The sequence below is a fragment of the Uloborus diversus genome, chromosome 8 (assembly GCF_026930045.1).
Source record: "Uloborus diversus isolate 005 chromosome 8, Udiv.v.3.1, whole genome shotgun sequence".
Taxonomy (NCBI): domain Eukaryota; kingdom Metazoa; phylum Arthropoda; class Arachnida; order Araneae; family Uloboridae; genus Uloborus; species Uloborus diversus.
The window spans coordinates 113,724,650-113,745,308 of record NC_072738.1 but is presented as its reverse complement, the minus strand read 5'-3'; the positions used below and the strand labels follow the sequence as shown (position 1 = coordinate 113,745,308).

Below are 20,659 nucleotides of genomic sequence, written 5' to 3'. Positions count from 1 at the left end.
TGTACGATGACTTTTTAGGCGTGTTATTTCTCTGTCTCTTGGTTTTTTGACTCGTTTCAAAAAGAAAACCCGTCAATATTTTGAAAAAAAAAAAAAAAAACTACTGGGTTTTATTTAGAATGACATAGGAATGATATGAAGAAATTTTGGACTTCATATTCGAATTAAGTTTCACGTTATTTTGGTTTTACTACAAAATTTCAAAGTGTTCGAACACTTTTGGGAGTCAATATTAGGGTGTGTTGAAAAAAAAACGTTTTTTCGAAATTCAATTTGTCAAGTTGATAAAAAGTTGCCTCTACCGACCCACAAATTTTTTTTTTTATCTGAATATTCGGATAAATTTTTTATCCGAAACCTAAAATATTTAGGTGTCTCTCACGAGGCCTAAAGTTTATAATTTTCTTCAAAAATCTTTTTCTTTTCTTTTTTTTTTTTTTTTTTTGAATAACAGAAAAAAAACTGTTAAAACTTTTTTAAGTTGAAAAATGTACACGGTAAAGTCGGAGAAAAAAGTAAAGGAAAAAAACTATCATAAATAATACGAAGGTCTCCTGCATTCTAAACTTCAGTGATTTTCACAAAAAAAGAAGAAAAAAGCATTTTACAAATAGAAGGGTTAGGTTAGAAATAGGGTTTCCAATCTCGATACCGAATCCTGCAGGATCCCGCATGATATTCTGCGGGCTGGGTTGAGAGCAAAATTTCCAATTTCAAATATTTTCTATGCAAACGTTTTCCAACTTTTCCCGCTCATAAAACAAATATTTTCACATGCATCATTTGAAGTTTGAATCACCTTCCTCATATTTCTGCAAGAAGAGCAAGAATAAGTGTGTCTCATATGAAGAACGATGAAAAAGAATTTGTAATCTCATTCAGCAACTGAGAAAATGCATAGAAATTATAAACGTTTTCGAAAACCGTCGATAAAATTTAAAACCATCAAGAAATTTACGCTTTAGAAAAAAATGAGAAAGTGCAGTACAGATTGACTGGCTGATGTAGCTAAAATACAATATTGGAACGCTTCAGTAAGCTTCAGGAAAGCACTCTAAACATTTAACTTATTAAAAGTGCACAGCACAATATTTTTCTTCGAAGAAGAAAGCAATGAAAAACCTGTCATTATTTATAGTTTCTAACCTGTAGAAAGTGCCTGCCGATGTTTTTGTCACCGTGAGCTGATAATATAAATGTGGGTGGTACTTTCAAAAAATTATGTTGCATGCATTAGCTGACTAATCTGCAGTATTCGATAAAGAGGCGACAGAAACTTGTATGAAGCACAGGATAACTAGCAGTACGTTAAGCAGCTCAAGTTTTTAAATGTCTCTTCTAAGTAAGAAGTAAAATTAGCGATGTTATATAAAAACTTTTACTGAGACTGTGGCTTGGTGCAACCAATCAGTGTTCGCATTCTGCTCTAATGAATCAAATACATTGATACAACGACCAAAGTTAATGTTAATTAACTTTGTAAAATTGGATACACAAATCAAAGACATCGTAATTGTCTGGAACTTTGCAGTTCTTGAGCAAAAGCCAAGCATGACTTCCATAAGCATGACTTCCATTTAGGTGTCCCGCACGAGGCTTAAAGTTAATTTTATTCAAAAAATCATTTTTTTCTAAAATATTTTTTGAGCAACAGAAAAAACGTTAAACTTTTTTCAAATTGAAAATTGTGAGAAATAAAGCCAGGAATTATCGTCAAATAAAAGGTTTTGCTCTCATGCGGCATTTAGGTTCCCGAATAGTACGCAAAAATAAGGATTTTTTTGAAGTTCAAGTTAGAATTTTCAATTATTAGCTTTTAAAAATATTTTTCGCAAATGTTGGTTAAAAATTTTCTTTGTTAATAAAGAATTTTCGATTCATTTCTTTATGTTTTAAAGATAAAAATTATTTAAATTTATTTTCTGATTATATTGTAAGATTAGTTTTGTGAAGTAGACGCCATAAGAGAAGAAAAATTATTAGAAGGTCATGTGGTTTGCGGAGATTTTTTTTTGTTTAATGTCCACAATTATTTAAACTCTGTAAAACTAACTGCTATGCAGCCATAGCCCGCGTTTCCATCAATCACATTATTTTTGGGCAAAAATCCCTTCCCATCCCATATGAAGCGAAGGGCACGCATTTGTGTACCAAACGATAGTTGCTTATTGTTATGTCTTTACAGTACTCTACAAATGGTGTACTGAAAAAGCTTAAAGCAAAACTCACGCATCCTTTTAGAGCTGTTGAAAAAAGAGTAGTATGGGAAAAGCCTGATTTAATACGTTAATAGCATAATATTCTACGTATGTTTTGGTGTTCATTTTTTTTTTTATACTTAATTCTTGTAATAACATACTTCTATGTAATAAAAAGAAAACGATGTTTACAATATTATTTTATAACGTTTAATTTATTTAAAACTTCACAAAACTAATCTTACAATATAATCAGAAAATAAATTTAAATAATTTTTATCTTTAAAACGTAAAGAAATGTATCGAAAATTCTTTATTAACAAAGAAAATTTTAAACCAACATTTGCGAAAAATATTTTTGAAAGCTAATAATTGAAAATTCTAACTTGAACTTCAAAAAAATCCTTATTTTTGCGTACTATTCGGGGACCTAAATGCCGCATGAGAGCAAAACCTTTTATTTGATGATAATTACTGGCTTTATTTCTCACAATTTTCAATTTGAAAAAAGTTTAACGTCTTTTCTGTTGCTGAAAAAATATTTTAGAAAAAAATGATTATTTGAATAAAATTCAAAACTTTAAGCCACGTGCGGGACACGTAAATAATTTTTGATTCGGATAAAATGTTTTATGCAAGATGTGGGTCGGTATGTAGGACTCGACCGATGCATCGGTCAGGCGGTCAGGCGATCATTGCGCCGATGGTTTAGCAATTTAGCCATCGGCATCGGCATCCGATGCTAACTTGGAGAAAACATCGGCCCATCGTCCTTAAAAAACATCGAAAACCCGATAGAATTGGCCGATGTTTTCGAAAAAAAGGGACATTCGCTGTTTTACTTTTTAATACAAAGTAAAGGATGTTACTGTTTTCATATAAAAATATTTACTTGAATTTCAGTATGAATTTCTAATTTAGTTACGCATGAAAGAATTTTTAATACTTCATTCAGGTACAAGCAAGTTAATTATTACGTTGTTTTTTACGGCTGGATGTACGTATGTATCTCTCATAAGCCATAACTCAAAAATAGTTAAGCTATAGAAGGTTAAAATTTCGTATGTGGGGTCTGCGTACGTTCCAGTTGTGCACTTCCCTTTTTGTTTTCAATCGGGTGTTCTAAAAGACCTATTTACTAATTTTTTTGTGGCTATCAATTACTTATTTCAATGCAAAACTAATATAGCGTCTTAGACTGATCATTTGGTGATATATTGCCGAATTGGAGACTAACTGGAAAACAAATATGAGATGACAAAGCCGGTTTTTGTGACATTTTGTTAGATTCCCGTTGAACCGACAGTAATTTTTAATTTTTCGATATTTGTAATATGAATCACAGTAATGCAGTCTTTTCTGTATCGCTTCGTGCGGAGTTACAAGTTTGGGGCCCGTCGACATTTATTTTGGGGCTCTCTTTCTCTATCACGGAACTTGTAAAACATTTATCATAAGCATTTTTGTTGCTAATACGGGGGGGGGGGGCTCCTATGGGGCCCTCTTGTGCAATTGCAACATTTGCGATATTTTAAATCCGCCGCTTCACGTTGAAACAAACTGGGGTGCAAGTTTTAAAAGGGTTTTTCCGCTCGCTCTAAGGCAGGGGTTCTCAAACTGAGGCGGGGTAGGTGCACTCCTCCCTAGTGGGCGAAGAAGACTGTCCTGAGAGGCGTGCATGTTTAAAAAAAAAATAAAATGAAAAAGTTAAACTAACTAAGTTAATTATTACGTTGTTTTTTGCGGCTGTATGTACGTATGTATCTCTCGTAAGCCATAACTCAAAAATAGTTAAGCTATAGAAGGTTAAAATTTCGTATGTGGGGTCTGCGTACGTTCCAGTTGTGCACTTCCCTTTTTGTTTTCAATCGGGTGTTCTAAAAGACCTATTTACTAATTTTTTTGTGGCTATCAATTACTTATTTCAATGCAAAACTAATATAGCGTCTTAGACTGATCATTTGGTGATATATTGCCGAATTGGAGACTAACTGGAAAACAAATATGAGATGACAAAGCCGGTTTTTGTGACATTTTGTTAGATTCCCGTTGAACCGACGGTAATTTTTAATTTTTTGATATTTGTAATATGAATCACAGTAATGCAGTCTTTTCTGTATCGCTTCGTGCGGAGTTACAAGTTTGGGGCCCCTCGACATTTATTTTGGGGCTCTCTTTCTCTATCACGGAACTTGTAAAACATTTATCATAAGCATTTTTGTTGCTAATACGGGGGGGGGGGGGGGGGGCTCCTATGGGGCCTCTTGTGCAATTGCAACATTTGCGATATTTTAAATCCGCCGCTTCACGTTGAAACAAACTGGGGTGCAAGTTTTAAAAGGGTTTTTCCGCTCGCTCTAAGGCAGGGGTTCTCAAACTGAGACGGGGTAGGTGCACTCCTCCCTAGTGGGCGAAAAAGACTGTCCTGGGAGGCGTGCATGTTTAAAAAAAAATAAAATGAAAAAGTTAAACTAACTATAATTTGCACAATTTTGTGGTCATATGTGAATATTTTCGACATTATCGCCTTTTTCAGGTTATTGGTGTAGTTTACATACATCCACATATGAGTGAATCTCAATTTTCAGCATTAGCTCCATATACAAAGTCAAAGCATCGAAAGAAGGGTATTTGAAAGTAATCTCTGATGCACTGCGTTCATTACAACCTAACATTCAGAAATTTATCAGTCACAAACAATGGCAGCCCTCCCACTAACGTAGCTGGTCTTATATGCCAATCTCACTTAGATCATAGATTTCCTCAAAATAATGTGTAAGTATTAGTTCTTTGCTTCTTTGATTTCATGCGTTCTAAAATAATAGCACGCTTAAAATAAAGTTATATGTGTGATAGTAATATATATACATTTTGCGTACGAACTTACTTTACTTTCACTTAATAGCCTTTTTCAGTTTCAAACCCCGGTTTTCCGATTGCACTATACTTGTATTGACCAAATATAGTTAAAGTGATAGGGGGGGGGGGCGGAATACGTGAGACCAGTGACGTAGCTAGGGTGGGGCGGAGGAGGTAGTTTGCCCCGGGCGGCACTTTTTTTAGGGGCGGCCAATTTACTCTCAATATTTTGGAAAAACAAACGTATTTTCCCAAAAAGGATAATATATTTTTAATCTGTATTTGCAAGCAACAAGAAAATCTCTTAGAATCGTCTTAGAATTGTCTTGAAGTCTTTCGTATCACTACCAGAATAAAATTACTTACATACCAAACAAGAGTTTTTCTTGATAGCATATCAGTACAATTCCTTTTTCTCTGAGGGGATGGCAGAGGAAAATCACGGAATCAATGCTTTTTCTACTGTAGAGGTTAACTCAGGGGGGGGGGGGAGAAAACAATGAAATTTTCCTAATTTTGTTATAAGAAAAAGTTAACATTTGATTATAGGAGAGTTTCTTGAAAACCTCCTAATAAAACAAAAACTTCCCTTTTTAGCCTACTTTCCCAGTAAAAGTTAGGAAAAGAAGAAAAAAGCATGAAAGAAGGCTTAGTGTATTTTTAAAATTTCGCGAAAACCAAAAGTAAAGTCAAAAATAAATGAAATAATTAAATAAATATTGAAAATTTAAAAATTGGAAAGTAGGTTATTGAGAAGAGGGAAAATGTATGTCGATCCATCGGTCTGTCTATTCCCCTCTTCCCCTCTCCCCTAATAACTTTCGAGTGATTAGTTCGATTCGAACAAATTTATTTTTGTTCTAAAGATCTCGGCGAGGACATCTCATTCCCACATTTCATTTTTTGATTTGAACAATTTTTCGTTCAATTTTGAACAGGTCAATAAAACTTAACATTAGCGCCTATTCCAAACAAAAATAAATCTTGAACTTAGAGGCGAAATGTCTTCAAACAAACTTTGTAGGGAAAAGAGTTTGATGAAGAACTTGTATTGAAAATATCTTTTTGATTTGAACAATTTTCCGTTCAATTTTGAACAGATCAAATCTCTTAACATAAGCGCCTACGAGGAAACTGAAAGTCAATATAGATTCCGAACTTAAAGGCGGATTTATTTCAAGAAAATTTTGTTGGAAATAGCTCTTGACGATTTACTCCGACTCCATGAATTTTGGGGCACTTGACTCCATACTCCGACTCGCTGACTTTGAGTTCGACTTCGTAGCTTTGGCAAAAATTTATATACGGAGAAAAAATGACACACTCTGACTCTTGGAATTCGACTCCGACTCTAATTTATGTATCAAAAAATAAGTCCGACTCCGACTCCGCAAATATTGGCAGAGTTGCGGACTTTGAGGGAAAATGACCGATTCCAACTCTGAGTCTGAATTAAAAACTTTCGGCTCTCGAATCTGACTCTTTTGTCCCAAAATCAGATTGACTCCGACTCCGACTTCGCAGCCATGGTTTTTACTGTGAAACAATTATTTTTAATATGATTAGGACTAAAAGTTTTAATTTATGCATCCAGTTTTGGGCGAATAAAGGGTCGTAGCCGGGTTTCTGTGTTAAATTTGCCCTTGCGGCCGTTTTGGCTCGCACTTGGGAGATCATTTTGGTGTCGAATAAAAATAATTTAGCCAAATTTTCAGCTCTTTATCTCAAACCACATTCGAGTTTTTCAAAAAAAACCTGTTTTTTCGATTTTATTTTTATTTTCATAGTAAAATTCAAAATTACTGAATGGTATTTTTTTTTTCTTATTCTTAGGAATAAATTACATGAAAAATTGTAATAATCATGATTTTCAAACGCGATTTTTGGCGACGGAAATAACATTTAAATATCTTTTTTCAATGCCTTTCTAAAAAGTGTCACTCACCAAATTTTGTCAGAAAATGTCTTTTATACTCATCTACCCTCAGGAATTTTTTCGAATTTTTTGAAGTGGTGGAACAATACGAAAAAATTAAAAAAGTGATTTTTTTTTCATAATTTTGCGTATAAACAAGTTTAAATATTTTTATTACCAAAAAAAAAAAAAGCTTGAACTAAGTCAGCAAAAAATCGTCTGATGAGTAAAAAAAACTCAAGCATTTTTTTTTTTAAATCGAAAATACTATCTTACCAGAGAAAAAACATAAAGGAAACCAAAAACAAACTAAGATAGATCCTTCAGTTTCAGTCAGTCAGTTTCTGAAGTTATTAGTGGTGTAAAAAATAATTAAAGAGTTCGTAAATGATATTCAATGGTAAATTGTACATATGTACAATTGTACAATTGTAAAGATGATTATATAATTTGTCCATGCTATTTTAAATAATTTTTCAGTCTGGATCCAATAAAGACTATGTTTCTACATAAAGATATGCATAGACGTTTTTTTTTTTTTTTTTTGATAATCAAATTTATTTCTTTACTAGTGATACCCGCACGGCTTTGCCCGTAATAGAAAAATCAAAAGGTCTTTTGGCTCGCCTGTATATTTACAAATAATGTATGGTGAATTTTCTCGCCAGTTGGCTTGTACCCATCTTACGGTTCCACGTTATGATAGTTTCGTATCTCGCCAATTGGCTTGTGCCTATGTTACGGTTCCACGTTATGATAATTTCGTAATTTACTCGTCCATCTTATGATATTTTTTTTCTTAAAATTGGAATAGAAAAAGAACCACATCGAATTTTCGAAAAATCAGCTTCAAGGTGCACACCCCCATGCTACATACTAACTTTGTGCCAAATTTCATGAAAATCGGCCGAACGGTCTAGGCGCTATGCGCGTCACAGACATCCTACAGACATCCAGACATCCTCCGGACAGAGAGACTTTCAGCTTTATTATTAGTAAAGAAGATAAAGATAAAGATTCTTTCCCATTTTATTAAATTTCTGTGAAAAATGGGCTTTAAATTGGAATAGAAAAAAACAAAATCGAATTTTCGAAAAATCGCTTCGAGGTGCACACCTTCATGCTACAAACTAACTTCGTGCCAAATTTAGTGAAAATCGGCCGAACGGTCTAGGCGCTATGCGCGTCACAGACATCCTACAGACATCCAGACATCCTCCGGACAGAGAGACTTTCAGCTTTATTATTAGTAAAGAAGAAAAGAAGAAAGATAAAGAAGTAAAGAAAAGAAAGATAATTTTTAGAACAAATTCTTTCCCATTTTATTAAATTTCTGTGAAAAATGGGCTTAAAATTGGAATAGAAAAAGAACAAAATCGAATTTTCGAAAAATCGCTTTGAGGTGCACACCCCCATGCTACATACTAACTTTGTGCCGAATTTCCTGAAAATCGGCCGAACGGTCTAGGCGCTATGCGCGTCACAGACAGCCTACAGACATCCAGACATCCTCCGGACAGAGAGACTTTCAGCTTTATTATTAGTAAAGATAAAGATAAAGAAGTTGAAATATTTATTGTTGTTTATATATTTTTGAAAAAACATTTATTCCTTTATTTATTTATTTTTTTGGTAGCAGGGGAAAAAAAACGAACGTTTTTTTTTTTTTTTTTGGTGTGACGTATTTATTTTAATGAGCATATTAATTTTAATTCTTTTTTTTTTTTTTTGAAAGCGGTTGAAGATTTCTTTTAATGGAAAAAAAAAATTATTAGTTGCTTTGTTTAAAAGGGGCTTCTACTTTATTTGTTTGTTTATTTATTTTTTACACATATAATTCTTTAGATGAGCGAGGCATAGTGTATTCCTAGGAAGCAGCCTTAAGTATTAAAAATTATGTTTGAAATAATTTGCGAATTTAGCCAATTTTGAGAATATTGATAAGATACTAGAAAGTTGATATTGGCATACGGGAAAGTAGGCTCGTTTAGTTTTAGACGGAACTTCTTGTTTAACATCAGGAAAATGTTTGCAAGAGTAAGAAGGGAGAAGGATCCTTCACTCTCTGACAATCTTAGCAATTTATATCCGTTTGATTTTTTTTTTTTTCGCCATCGGCAATCAGCCATTTGAAGAAAAACAATCGGCCATCGGACATCGGGCATCTTTCAACAATCGGCCAACAATCGGCATCGGCCCATCGGCCAAAAAATGCCATCGGTCGAGCCCTGTCGGTATCGACAACTTTTTATCAACTTGACAAATTTAATTTCAAATTAATTTTGTAAAAATAAAAATGCTTAAAAATACCTGAAAAAAAATTATACTTACTCTATGTTAGAAACTTATTGAGAGAAAAATAGGAACTCTCATCAACTTTGCTACACCTCTCAAAACCAGGCGCCAAATTTTCACACACCAGTGTGAGAAGCAGCACCAGGAGCGTGACAAAAGGAGTTTCATCAGAGGTTATCTAAAATTTAAGTTTTAGTAATAAAGAAAGAACTGTAACCTTAATCAAAAAGTATGTTTAATGCATGGCAAAACAAAATCTATGTAAAACCTCATTTAACGGACTCTCCCGAATAACGAACATCTCTTCGAGTCCCACTCCCTTTATATAGGTTTTTTCATATTATTCACTCTGAATAGCTAACTCTGTGAATAATAAATAGTTATTTTAACATTAAAAAAAAAAAAATTGCTATGCTAAAATTCTAAACCAACAAATTAATTACAAATTTCACATAAAGTTCTATTGTTTGGTATATCTAATTATAAAATTAAAAAAAAGTATTTACCTAATTCTAGAAAAATGTGATCTAATTTGTCTAAGCCAGAAATTTAAGGCAACTTAAAATTTACTTACTCGACCAGCATTAAAATTAAAAAAATGTATTCGCAACTCCAATAAACTATAGGGGGCGCTCCAGCCACTGTCTAATGTCTCGGATGAAAAAGGTAAAACAAACAAATGCCGTAACTTATAACTTGCTTTTAAGCAGAATGAATGACAATAATTTTTCATCGTGTTTGTCGGAAACTTTCTTTTCTATTCTTCTGAAACTACATTACACCACAAACTGTCTGAAGCCTGTAATTTATCCCAAAGAAAACACGTGGAACGGAATGTTTTACCTTTTTCGGTAGTATTGTTGATCCCCGCAAGGTAGCGTATTCGAGCTCTGGAGTTGCGAATACTAATAATTCCGTTCCTTTAATTTCAAGTCAGGCTATAGGGTGATAACTTACTGAAAATACCACTTCCTTGCCTTCAATCTTAGAGTTGAACCGAACCATTGCTTCGGTCACTCGTCTGGTCAGTGATAATTTTATATTGGCTACCAGTTTGTTTGGCACTTTTGGCTTCTTTAAGAGGTTTTCCACCTCCAGCTTAGTCACTTCCTATGCCGGGCTGATGAGTGCTAATAAGCACGAAACTGCAGTTCTCGGCTGGAATGACTGAGTTGGAGGTGTATTTCATGCATTTCTGCCTTAGCCCGGGCTAAAGGGCGGTAACTTACTGAAAATTTAGCTTATAGTTCCTAGGGCCGTAAGTTTTTATGGTAAAAACTATACTCTACCGGTAGAAAAATCAGTGCGCGATACTTTCTTTTCTCGGACTGTACATTGATTTTTCATTAGAGTAGTTTTTTACCATTTCAGCACAGAGCCCTTGGTGCGGCTGATTAATCGTTCAACATCAGACTGCACCATCTCTATGTAGCTTTGGTTTCTTTATATAGACTACAATATCTGGGATTTCATTTTAACGAAATTTTTATCGGTATTGTATCAAACTGATACTGGATGTATGTATATATATATATATATATATATATATATATATATACATACATCCCATATTAACTGAGGAGTAATTTATCAAAAGATAACATATCCACTTTTTGGAAAAACTCATTTTGTGACATTTTCTAAATCTTTCAGATGACCTTAATCGAATCACTTACTTTCAAGAAGTCCAAACGTTTCAAATTCTTCAGTGTAAAGTTTTACTTTTTGATCAAAAGGTAACAAATCCGTCCTCTACAAATTTTATTTTTAACAGAAGGGGACATATCCTGAATGAATCTGTAGTTCGAAAAAATTTTAGTTCAGAAGAACACATGTCCAAAATCTTCAAATGTTAATCCACTAGTATTGGGTTCAAGTACTTCGATAAGAGAATATGAGAAAGTGAAGTATTAATGGTTTTGGTAAAATTGAAGTTGTCAACACTCAGGTTTTCGTTCAAAAGGGTTTTCGTTCACATATACAAAATTACGATGGCGATATCTCCTTGTTTTTCTTTTCATGTAAACATTTCTCACTCTGTACTCTTGCTGTGCATTTGTGCTCAATTCTGTGTACAGAAAAAATGACAAAACTATTACGCTTTTATCCTAATTCGTTTTTTTCACCCCCTGAAAATTTTTGGAAAATGGATATGTTCCCTTTTGATAAATCAGTCCTCAATTGTGCTACTTTTTTTTATTTTAAAAAACAGTGAAATACTTTAGAAAAAGTTGCAGAAAAAACTTTTCGTAACTTTTCGTACGTTGCCGAAAACATTTCATTTGAAACACGTGTTAATTTCATACTTATGAAAAATTGTTGCAGCACGACACGACGCCTCTTTTACAAATGGAAACAGTTGTAAAGTTTTCGTTCTGAAAAGAAAGGCTCGCTTTATATACCTTTATGCTCTAGATAGAGGACTAATAAATTTTGGGGAGCTTCAATTCTACAATCATGAATTTTGTTAAATTTCAGTTCGTTAACCATGGAACATGGAATCGTTTCGAAAAATATGAACAAAATACTCTATCAAGTAATCCTTGATGGCAAAATGTTTAATCTATCAAAAATATTCAATATTTTTATCGTTTTGGAACAGTGATTTCTCTGCTAATCGTTCTGAATCTTTCAATTTAGAAGCACACAGTAACAATGGTTCTAGTTAACTCCATTAAGTAACATTCATTTCTTTTGCCAAATAGCATTAGATCCAGCTTTGTCTCCATTTCAAAATAAATCAAAAGAAGAGAGGTTGGATTCCTCAGACGCACATCTTGTGGATGTCATCCATACAAACGGGGGCACTGAATATGGTATGTTACTTTTCATGATGACTTCTTTTTAAAAGCTTTTATTTGTTCTTATTCTGTCCTGTTAATTTGAGTGGTTGGGTGGGGCAAGTTTTCTAATCGTTGCAAGAACGATTACACCTCGATTCTTGTCTATTTCAGTCTGATGAATCCATAACAAGGACAAAACTGCAGTCTCTTGATGGCATAACCGGGCTATCGGTATATTGCATCGGTATACATTTCTAATCTAGCAGTTTTCAATAAGCAACACCAAGATTTTTTTCTTTCTTTCTAATGAGTTTTTTTTTTGCCTTATGCAGACTTAGTACGAGCAATCTTAGTACGACCATATGGCATCCAACCTTTCATATGCACCATTAAGGAGCGATTGTCAATGTTTTGACGTCCAGTCGAACACCAGATGGCGGCACCTGTGCTAACTTCGATGCGAAACTGAACTGGGGAATTTAATTTTGCACAGGATATTCGAAGCCAAACTAATACCCAAGAGATCTTTTAAAAACCGCATAATCATACGACATGGGCATTGTCGATTTTCTGTATCTCGAAAATCGACTGACTGGCCACTTGTGTCAGAACCCGGGACTAAAGACGCACGAGGTCAGCGCAACGCCTTACCACCACGCCACATAGCGGACGCCAATATTTTTTTTAAACACGCATTTTTTCAATAATGCTTTTTAAATATAATTGTTGCCAAATTTTCTGATTCTATAAACTGGTAGTCACTGCTTGTCGTCCTTATCGCCGTCAAAGGAAAAATGGAAGAATTATTGTTCATTATTGCAATATTTGCGCTAATTTCAGCTTTTTATTTGAGCTTATGTCAAGGATCTCCCCCCCCCCCCACCGACTTATGATATTACAAAAAATTTCTAACTTTGCCTACATAACAAATTGTGTTAACCAGTATTTTGGGTTCAACTATAAAAATTCGAAATCGTCAAGCAAAATTCGCTGAATAAAGTAAGTTTTGGGCAGGTCACAGTGACCTCTCGTAACCTCCCATCAGGGCTCCTGGAAAAGGAGCTGATTCGCTTTTGATATCAACCACTGAAAAAGGGGTTGCGCAATCGTATTTTTTCTCCTTTTATTTGAACTAAAGACAAGAATCGCAGCAACTTGGCAACGATAATACTACAAAATTCGAACTTTAGACAAAACATGTCAGCAGATCTTTCCTACTATGTTGCCCTAATAGGCAAATTTGAGTTGTCGTTGCAAGAATACATAAAACCGAAAGCATAGAAGAAAGTTTTATAATGAGGCTGAACATGATGGTTTCTTTCTAATTACCATTTGTATCATATTCATTAAAAGTCAAACACAATTTTCTTCGAAATTAAATGAAATTATATGATTTGTAGACTTAGCTTCGTAAAGTACTTATGATTATTTTTTATTTAATAGAAAATTAATATGAATTTTTAAGGAAAAGTGCTCGGCGACATCAACCCTCTGGGCCATGCAGATTTTTACCCAAACGGTGGAACGAAGCAAGAAAGTTGCAGAGGACTCATTGTAAAGTCTTACTTGTCTTTAGATTTTCTTTATGGTAAGTTAATTACTTAAAAAATTCTACTGAAATTTCTGTATTGAAAACCTGAATTATTTTATGAAAGAAAGATCCTGCCTTTTCCATCATTTTAACTGTTACGCAGTGAATTGTTCCTTGACGAATCTCAAAGAACAATAAATCTGAAGACTGAAAATAGTTCTGAGAAAGGTACCTATAGACAAAGTTGTACTTTGAACTAAACTTAAACACTTAATTTTCTTGAGGAATTCATTGTTGAGCAATCAAAAATGCTTATTGATCTCACTTCGCCCGGTAAACGTCTTTTAAACCATTGTCTTCGTGATTACGATAAAGGCAAATCACGTAAAAATTAACAAATGTAAAAACAAATTTCTATGCTGTTTTGTTGGGATTGATAGAGAGTTACAAAACAAATAAGGTATCAAAAAATTCAGAACTTTTCAAAAAACTCAGTTGTCTGTATAGGACTGTAATTGACAAATATGTTAATTAAATTGCTAATTAAATGAGCAATTAATATTCTTTCGCAAATTTGGGAATGATAACGTACTTGCGCATCTAAAACGTCGATATCAATCAAATCAGCAGATTTTTTTTGCGTAAGTCGCACTTGAACTTCTGAGATAGCTGGGAGTAAAGTTACAAATGGTTTAACATGAATTCTAAAGGATATCCTCAATCAATATCATTAACTGTTTCTCTTCTTCTTTGATTTTTTATATTGAATTTTATCTTCTGTGCGAACCAATTAGTTATGAAAGAACAAAAAATTCCATCTCGATCATTTGCTGTTCATTCCTTCGGGAAAAGAATAAAGCACTTCGAATTTCCTTTATTTTTGGTTGCCAAAAAGTAATTTAAATAAAAAATTTCCAATAGGGCCCTTGGGACATATGAATCAACTTCGCTGAAAGTAAACATAAAATACAACTTACAAACAATGTTTACCCTTTTAACAAAAAACGATTCATATGTGACACGCGAATAGGTAGAAAAATAATGCCTCGGATTTTTTTCCCCCGTTGCAAAAAAAAAAAAAAAAAAAAACAAAAAAAAAAAAAAAAAAAAAAAAAAAAACGACGAGGTCCGCCTAGCTAAATAATTTTTATGAAAAGTAAAATCATTTGCTGTTCATTCCTTCGGGTAAAGAATAAAGCACTTCGAATTTCCTTTATTTTTGGTTGCCAAAAAGTAATTTAAATAAAAAATTTCCAATTTTAACAATCATTATTTCACAATAAAAACGTTTGCGCTTTAAATTCCCTTCATTTTATTCATTCATCTGACTTGCGTAAATATTAAGTCTACGAGAGATGGTATTTTGATTTTTATAAATAACTTTACTATTTCTCAAAAACAAAAACTAAGAGTATATTCAGAGTTTGCTCAATTTTCTGGTACTAAAAAATGATTTTTAGACAGTTTGTTCCTTAGTCAAGAAAGAAGGTTCTTTTTGTACATGCTCTTCTTCCAACAAAGTTTGTTTGATAAACCCGCCTTTAAGCTCGAGATCTATGTTTCTATATTTGCCAAAAAATTCCCCGTATGCGCTAATGTTATTTATTTATTTATTTGAACTGTTAAAAATTGAGCGGAAAATTGTTCAAATCAAAAAATTAACTCTGTGAATTACTGCCCGACCATCACGAGAAAAGCCACCGCCGAAATGTCTGCGCCTGTCTACTGCTATAGTAACAAGGCGCGTCTCATTTTCCAAGGGAAGCTTAACATGTTTGGAAAACCGCGACGACTGCACAAATGAAAGCAGACGAGTGGCGAAATGGCGCCATAAAACCTTCCTGCTAATAATAACCCTTGCAAAACTAGATGTACTGTTTGACCACGACTGTATGTAATTTGGCAATCGGCCAAGTAAAGACGATTCCATCTGAATGAATCTGGCAGGGGAGAAGGGAAAATAGCGATGGGATATTGATACACGCGTTTTATAATGCGTCACTAGTGTTTTATTCATTTATTGCATTCTCTAAAACAAAATAAGGGTAAGCATAAATAGTTACTATGGAAACAGCAAAAATAAAATAAAATGTTTTCATTTCGTTCGGGAATGTAAAAGCAAAGTGGTAAGTTGAAAAAACTATGTTGTGAATAAATAAATATAAAAATTCGTTCAAATCGAAGGCTTCAAAGATAAGATAAATATAAATAAATGCCGGATTTTTTTCATCCGTACGCTCATTTCTTTTGCATTGAAAAAGACGTTCTTTGTAACGCCAAAACACGTGTCTGCAGTAATCTGCAAGTTGTCCTTTTGACGTTATCTTACTTTATTTCCTCAAGGGTTATTACGGGAGGACAGACAGGCAGACCAGATTGTCAGATAATTTGTCAGAAGCGAGTTCAAGTTTATACTGTTTTTTTCCCCTATTTATTTTTAAAGTTTCGCAATACTCTTCATCTCATCTAAGATTTTAATTGCACAATTTAATATTTTTGTAGCCACGATATCCTTAGTGCCAAGGATATGCAGTCATATGCAAGCAGTGCAATACTACAAAGCAAGCATAAATCCCAAGAGCTGTGAGTTCGTTGGAGTTCAATGTCCAGACTACGAGAGCTTCTCATCAGGAAGGTGCACGGCCTGCCATAAAGACTTTGAAAATTGTGCAGTTATGGGTATGAACCATGAAGACTACTACAGCAAGAGGAATATTACGAACTCAAAGCTTCCCCGAAAGTTTTATCTCAACACTGCAATGCGATATCCTTACTGTGGTGAGTTATTCTGACCTTGTTTATAATAACTCGATTACGTGAATCAAAAAAAAAAAAAAAAAGTATAACTTTGGTCAATTTTTTATTCAGCCCTTTCCGACGCGAGTCATTAAAATTTTTGAGATCTAACGAAACTAGTATGTTGTGGCTATCACGACACTTTCTTCTATAGTTTTCTTTTTTTTTTTCTGATCCCTCCCCATGCTTGACGAGGAAGCAATATTTCCAACAAAAACAATATTGCACATGCAAAAACTTGACGACCATCCCAATGTCTGAATTATTGCAAAAGCAAAGCAAAGAGCGAAAATTGAAAGTTATTTTAAAAGCCTTGCTTGAATTAATTACAAATATTTTATTTGTTAACAAACATAAGATGGCAACAGTTAAAATTTTTAAATCATTGAGATAATATTTCCATAGACTAATAATAAGAGTCTTATTATTAGTCTATGAAGATTTCCGATCATTTTCATACAATTAAAATCACGAGAAATACGCAGACGACAATCTATTACAATTTGTCTTTCTTATTGTTGCATTAATAAAGCTATCTTTATTCGCAAAAAAAAAAAAAAAAAAAAAATTTGAATTTTGACATTTTGAATTCAAATTATGTTTTTTGCAATCACGGGTGTGTGTATGTAGGCGTGTGTGTTTGTGTGTGGGGGGTATGTGTGTTTGTGTGTAGGGGTATGTGTATGTGTGTGTAGGCATGTGTGTTTGGGTCTGTGTGCTGGCATAAATGTGTGGGTAGTTGTGTATATGAATGTGTGTGTCTATGGGGGGGGGGGGGATGTGTATGTAGGCATATGTGTTTGTGTCTGTGTGCAGGCATGAATGTGTGGGTAGTTATGTGTATTGTTTGTGCGTGTGTGTGTGTTTGTGTGTGTGTGTGTGTTTGTGTGTGTGTGTGTGTGTGTGTGTGTGCGTGCGTGTGTGTGAGTGTGTAGTTGTGTATGTATGCGCGTGTGTGTAAGACATGGATGCAACCTGGAGACGGCTTTCGCTATAGGAGCAGCATCGTGAGGACCCGGTCGACGGTGATGGTGCGGAGGGTGGCGGTGGGAAAATAAAATGATAGGACATCAAAACAGTCAAGTGAGAACAATAAGCAATCGTGATTGCTAAAAAAAAAAAAAAAAAAAAAAAAAAATCAACACCTCTTGGAGCGATTGGCGTCAAAATTGAACCAAAGTTTGTTTACATATGGATTCACATATATTCCAAATTTCAACCAGAACGTAGCATTACTTCTTGAGATAGGGCACTCACAATGGAAAAAAAGAACGGGCGACTGCGCTACCCCCCCTTTTTAGCTGTTGACACCAAAATAAAATCAGCTCTTCGACCCACTAAGGGCTACTTGCCGATAAATTTTTCTTTCATTCCGTTCATTATTTCTTGAGATACAGCAGTCACAATTGACGACAAAACGTTCTATAGCTCAATCCCGGTTTGAGTTATTGACACCAAAATTAAATCAGCACCTGTTCCTGTTAGGGGCAACATATGAACCAAATTTTGTTTGATTCCGCCAGTTACTTCCTGAGGAATAGCAAGCACGCGTAACTCAAAAAACGTCCCATTGCTCCACCCCCCTTGGAGGCATTCGCGCCAAAACCCAATGGGCACAAGTTCACATAGAGGCACATATGTGTACCAAATTTCGTTCGATTTCAGCCGGTAGTTTTTGCTGTAGAGCGGCCACAAAAAACTGATCACACACAGACGTGACACACACACACGCAGACAGACAGACATTTTCCAAAAATAGTCGAAATGGACTCAGCACACCTCAAAACGTTCGAATCCGTCAAAATTCGAAATTCGAAAATTTGCACGAATCCAATACTTTCTTCTATATATTAGAAAGAAAGAAAGAAAGAAAGAGATGAAAATTGTGCTGCTGCCATCCATGATTGTTAGAGAGAACAAAATACTACCTCAAATATGTTAGATCATTGTTTCATTGTATGAACTTTATGAAGAATATGGACCCTACGTCTACGTGCAATTAGATACTGAACATTTCTAGAAACAATATATATATATATATATATATATATATATATATATATATATATATATAATCAGCAAGCGGCGTATCTTCTGAGATACGTGTAAGAGATTTAGCATTAAAAAAAAAGAAACTGTGCATATATTTTTAATGAAAACCATCAAAATTTAATTGCACTATTTTGTGATATTTTGGAGAGCGTAGGTTTGGGGGCCTTCTCCAAGATATTTTTTCGAAATTCAAGTTTTAAAGTTTTTCTAACCTAAAAGTCGTAAAGAACGTGATTTTATACAATCTTAGATGATGTTAAATCAAGAGAAATTCGAGTGCACAACCCTGGTAATTTTCCGAAATTGAAGACCTAAGTGAAAGGATAAGGCTCTGTTTTGTCCTTGATAAATGTTTATAAAATGAAGTTCCAAAAAATGCAGTTATAAATAATTTGCAGTTATATTTCAGTTCCTTTTCTTTTCAGATAATAGTGCTGTCAAGTTTGAAACAGCAGAAAGCCAAGATGTTTTAGACTGAAAACTTTGGCTTGTACATTTTTCCTATTGTAAATAAATTCATTTTTTTAAGTTATACTTATAGTGTTTATTTACAGAAAAGTCAACACAACTCTAGTTGAGACTAACCTAGCCTAGCAGCATCATAACGCTGTGATTGGGATCTGCGTAGCCTTTACAATTCTGCCAGGTTAGGCTTGTCTCCAGTAGCGTACCGAGGGGTTGGCAGAAGTGTCTCTCGGCAGGGGCGCAGCAGTCAGGGGGGCGGCATTTCGACTGGTTTAAAAAAAAAAGAGAGAAAACTTTTTAAAATTTTTTTTAAAAAATTGATCGCATAAGTAGAAAAAGGCTTTTTCGATAAAAATTAAAACAAAACTCGCAAGAAAAAGAGCTATAGGGGAAAATGAAACAATATTTATTTCTCAAAAAAAAAAAAAAATGAATATAACCCTTGGCGTGAAATTCTGTTCTGATTCATTGAGTTAGCTAAAGACTTAACACACAATTTGTGTAACAGGGATTGGTGGGAGAGAGCGTTCTATGCCGGATGATTCCATTCGGGGAGGGGGGGGGGGGCAACATATTTAGTCGTGTGTAGTTTGAAGTGTAAGTATTTATTCTCATCATAATAAATAATGTCAGCATAAAATATTTTATTTGAGCAAAATATTGGGAGGCCTTAATTAGCGAATATATAGTACTATTATTTTGCCTGTATGCAAATGGTCGAAGTTTTTAGTCAATTTCAGATTAGCAGTGCTTTTTGTATTTGCTTTGCTTTCCTAACTGCAATAAAAATTTTTAAATGCATTGATTTTTATTCAAAAAAATTTTAAGGCTTCTTTCTTTTTTTTAGTAAATGTTAATTATATTTATTGCAAATTCTCCTTATGGTTTGAAACAAATTTTGTTGAAAGTTAAAGCTGTTTTGAAAAAAATCTATCAATAAATCAATACATTGCTATAAATGGAACTGAAAAATGTTGGCGTCATTGAAAACAATTCCAGAAAAGGCAATATGAATATTAAAGTTGCTATACTGTCTCCCAGTTTGTCGAATCAATTAATCATATGTTCCCCGAAAAATTCTTTTGAGGAGGTCACAGTGACCTCCTGTGACTTCCCTTCGGGGTGACCTTGGCGAGGGGGGGGCGGCGAAATTTCTTAAGTTCACCAGGGGTACCAGACCCCGTAAGTACGCTATTACTTGTCTTAAGTATAGTGATGGATTATAATATCTTGTTGCATAGCACAGGGGTTCTCAAACTGGGTGCCGCGGCCAGAGGTGCTGAGGTGCCAATAGGAAGAGGCAAGGGGTGCCGCGATGTGCCCATGGTATCCATATGAATGTTGGGTGGGTGTGCCAAATAAGGTCATGTAGACCAATAAAGCCATCCCCCTATTTTTTGAAGTAGCATAATAAAAATTCTCTATATCGTGTCTTCATCGTCACCATAAAGCCCAACTGATGATTATGGGTTTTAAGTTTTTGATTGGCAGGCAACAATGTAGCAAAAGTTATTACAGAGGAGAGACTAAGTCAAAACTAGTCTTATTTTGCGGGAGGTTTTGTCTTTACGTTGTTTACTGTAGTTTATTAGCATAAAAAAAGTTATTTATTGTTCTTGTAACCTCATTTATATAGTTGACGAATTCAAAGAGAAACATGTCTTTGTGTACCGTCATTTTTTCCTACTTATTTGATATCCTAGAATAGTAGATTGCAGCCCAATAAGCCATCTGATGATTATAAAAAGCTGGTGCCAATGCAGTC

The 20,659-nt window shown here is 34.3% G+C and overlaps 1 protein-coding gene across 1 annotated transcript in view; it reads left to right on the top strand.

The window, feature by feature from the left end:
• Positions 1 to 20,659, top strand: part of LOC129228547 (pancreatic lipase-related protein 2-like) — a 69,177-nt gene that overhangs the window by 33,756 nt on the left and 14,762 nt on the right. Inside the window, exons 4-6 of the mRNA XM_054863229.1 lie at positions 11,973 to 12,083; positions 13,516 to 13,638; positions 16,084 to 16,359. Of these exons, the coding sequence (XP_054719204.1) occupies positions 11,973 to 12,083; positions 13,516 to 13,638; positions 16,084 to 16,359 (510 nt within the window). The remainder of the gene's footprint in view (positions 1 to 11,972; positions 12,084 to 13,515; positions 13,639 to 16,083; positions 16,360 to 20,659) is intronic.